This window comes from Aplysia californica, unplaced genomic scaffold (genome assembly GCF_000002075.1).
Source record: "Aplysia californica isolate F4 #8 unplaced genomic scaffold, AplCal3.0 scaffold00031, whole genome shotgun sequence".
Lineage (NCBI taxonomy): Eukaryota > Metazoa > Mollusca > Gastropoda > Aplysiida > Aplysiidae > Aplysia > Aplysia californica.
This window is the reverse complement of record NW_004797301.1, coordinates 814,056-817,101: the sequence shown is the minus strand read 5'-3', so window position 1 is coordinate 817,101 and position 3,046 is coordinate 814,056. Positions and strand designations below refer to the sequence as shown.

Here is a 3,046-nt window from a genome sequence, read left to right as displayed (position 1 = left end):
GAGAGAGAGAGAGAGAGAGAGAGAGAGGGTAAGAGGGAGGGAAAGAGATGGGGGAGAGGGGGGAAGGAGGGGAAAGACAAAGGGGGGAAGAGGGAAAAGACAGACAGAGAGAAATTAAGACAGCCAGACACACAGACAGACAGACAGACAGACAAACAGACAGACAGAAAGACAGAAAGACAGACGGACAAACAGACAGACAGACAAGCAGACAGACAAAGGTCACCTCCCACTCAAGACAAATTGAATATTGATTAGGGCTTATCCTATATATCCATACCCAAGAATAGTATCAGACTATCAAGATGTTTCAGAGACCCACATCTCTTTACACAACTTCATCCCTTTAGCCATCCCACCCCCTAAAAACGAAACCCATAGGTTATCTTTCACCCTCCCATTCCCATTCTCCTCTAAGTGGCACCGACAATCAACTCCCTACATCTTTGTCTGTCTGTCTGCTACCCTCCGTCCTCTCTCTCTCTCTCTCTCTCTCCCCCACCCCCCTCTCTCTTTCTACTCTATTCTCTCTCCTGGCAGACTGACAGACAGACAGGCCTACAGATAGACCGACACATAGACAGACAGACAGGCAGGCAGGCAGACAAACAGACAGACAGACAGACAGACAGACAGACAGACAGACAGACAGACAGACAGACAGAGACTCACCTCGTTCTCTTCTCAGACAGAGACACGACCGACGTCAAGTAGTCAAACAGCTCGCCTTTCTTGCAGCTGTGGGGAAGAACAAAAAGACAGAACAGGTCAGTGGATGGTTGGCGGGTGCTCTGGTGTGGTTTGCTTCTTCTTTCCTATCAAACACCTATCGCCCTTATCTCCCCTTCTTCTTTTTTATGTTTTTCACTCTCTTGTGACACCTCTAATCTTCTGGCACTCATATGACCTTAAGCAGTTGCGAGCGCCGTAAAACCTCTAGCCTACTAAACTAAACTAAAGAACTGGTCAAAGCAGACACTATTTTCTGACAATAAGCAAAACAAATGGAAATATATAAAAAACCAACCTCCACCAAAATCAATAACGAACAAAACATAATGGAAAGAATACTTTGGAGAAAAAAAAGTTGGAAATATATCATAAATGAAAACAAACATGTCGGTTGAATGAAATAAACGTTTTAGAGAGAGAAACAGAAGGGAAATAACAAATCTCTGACATTTTAAAGAACGTTTTCTAATAATTAGGCTGGCTTTTCTTCTTTTTGTGTGGGGCCGGGAGGAGAGGTGGGTCTTCCGTGATATGTTTGTCTGAGGTAAAAGTAAGCACCTCGATACAATCAGAGTTATTTAATGCAACGGAAAAATGCAAGACATAGACATAAAGAACAGTGCTCTCAAGTGACCCAGTGGTATGAAGTAAAGAGACATCAGGATAAAACAAAGGCCACGCTTCGTTTAACTGAGAGAGAGAGAGAGAGAGAGAGAGAGAGAGAGAGAGAGAGAGAGAGAGCGAGGAAAGAGAGAGAGAGACAGACAGACAGACAGACAGACACACAGAGACAGAGGGGGGGGAGAGAGAGAGAGACAGAGAGAGAGAGAGAGAGAGAGAGAGAGAGAGAGAGAGGGGAAGAGACAGAGAGAGAGAGGGGGAGAAGAGACAGAGAGAGACAGAGAGACAGAGAGAAAAGAGAGAGAGAGAGAGAAAGACAGAGAGAGAAAGACAGAGAGAGACAGAGACAGGGTGTGTGGCATAAAACCCCCACGAAGTACATGTATTAACAGGAACTCAGATAAAAATTAAGTAGACTCAATGTAATCCGGTTGAAACAAAAGGGTAATTTTCCGGTTCGTTCAAAACAACGTCCGTGTTTTTTACGGGAGAGTGCATCCTGTTTTCTACTGGCCTACTTCCTGGAAGCAGCCTGACCTAGTCTTTCTTAGATCTATGAAAGCCCACACCTTTACGCCAACAGCTTTTCATCTTTTCTATGTCTACATGTCTGGTTAAATTAAAATGTGTTCACAATCGCCCTACTAGTAGGGTAAGCAGCATCGAAAAGGGTCAGGAAAAAAAAAAATTGAACTGTTCGTTTATTTTAGCTTTCAGTTTTAGTTTTGCGGCACTTGTAACATAAGCAAATCATGTGGTTGCTAAAGATTAGTCGTTTTACTAGAGAGTAACATACAAAGGAAAGAAAGAGGAAAGATTAGAAGGATAAATATGAGTGATAGGGAAGAAGGAACAAAAGGGGAGAGAAAGAGAGGCAAAAAAAAAAAAAAAAAGGAAAAAGGAAAAAGGGCGGTTGGATGGGCCAGGCTTGTACATGGATAGAAATTGAAAGAGGAGGGGGGAACAGAGAGAGAGAGAGAGAGAGAGAGAGAGAGAGAGAGAGAGAGAGAGAGAGAGAGAGAGAGAGAGAGAGAGAGAGAGAGAGAGAGAGAGATAGAGGGAAGAAAGAAAAGAAGCATAAAGAAAAGAGAACAGGAAGGAAAGTAAAAACAAGAGGAAAGAAAAAAGGATAGAATCGAAAAATACAAGAAATAGGTCAACACATGTGGCCCGTCTCACACCAAACGTAAACACGACCCCGCAAGCCTTCGACCTCGATTCCAGCCAATCAGAAGGCCGCTAGGAGACCACCGCCCCCGAAAGTAGCAACGAGGCGGCTGCTTATCTCAGAGACGAAGCACACGGAGGTCGCGATACGCTCACCAGTCCGATTGATAGATATGCAAATACACGTCATGTATGTATGTATGTATGTATATATATAAACAAACACTCTCACACACACACACACACACACACACACACACACACACACACACACACACACACACACACGAACACGCACACGAACACGCATACACACACACACACACACACATACGCACTCACACACATAATATATAATATATACCACAGTCGATTTATCATATTACAATGTATATTATGTCGATTCCACGTCGATAATAATGACAAAGCATACCAATTACCCTTAAGGCTGGAATGTTTCCAGCCAAATTCAAATTTACATAAACAATAAAAAATATCCATTTACAACACGTGTCGTGAACGTGAA

General features: G+C 43.2%; 1 protein-coding gene across 1 annotated transcript in view; it reads right to left on the bottom strand.

The window, feature by feature from the left end:
* The window catches only part of LOC101851391 (serine/arginine repetitive matrix protein 2), a gene marked incomplete in the record, with an annotated part of 50,389 nt that overhangs the window by 12,795 nt on the left and 34,548 nt on the right, over nucleotides 1–3,046 (bottom strand). The window contains 1 exon segment of the mRNA XM_035973796.1: nucleotides 673–738. Within this exon segment, the coding sequence (XP_035829689.1) occupies nucleotides 673–738 (66 nt within the window).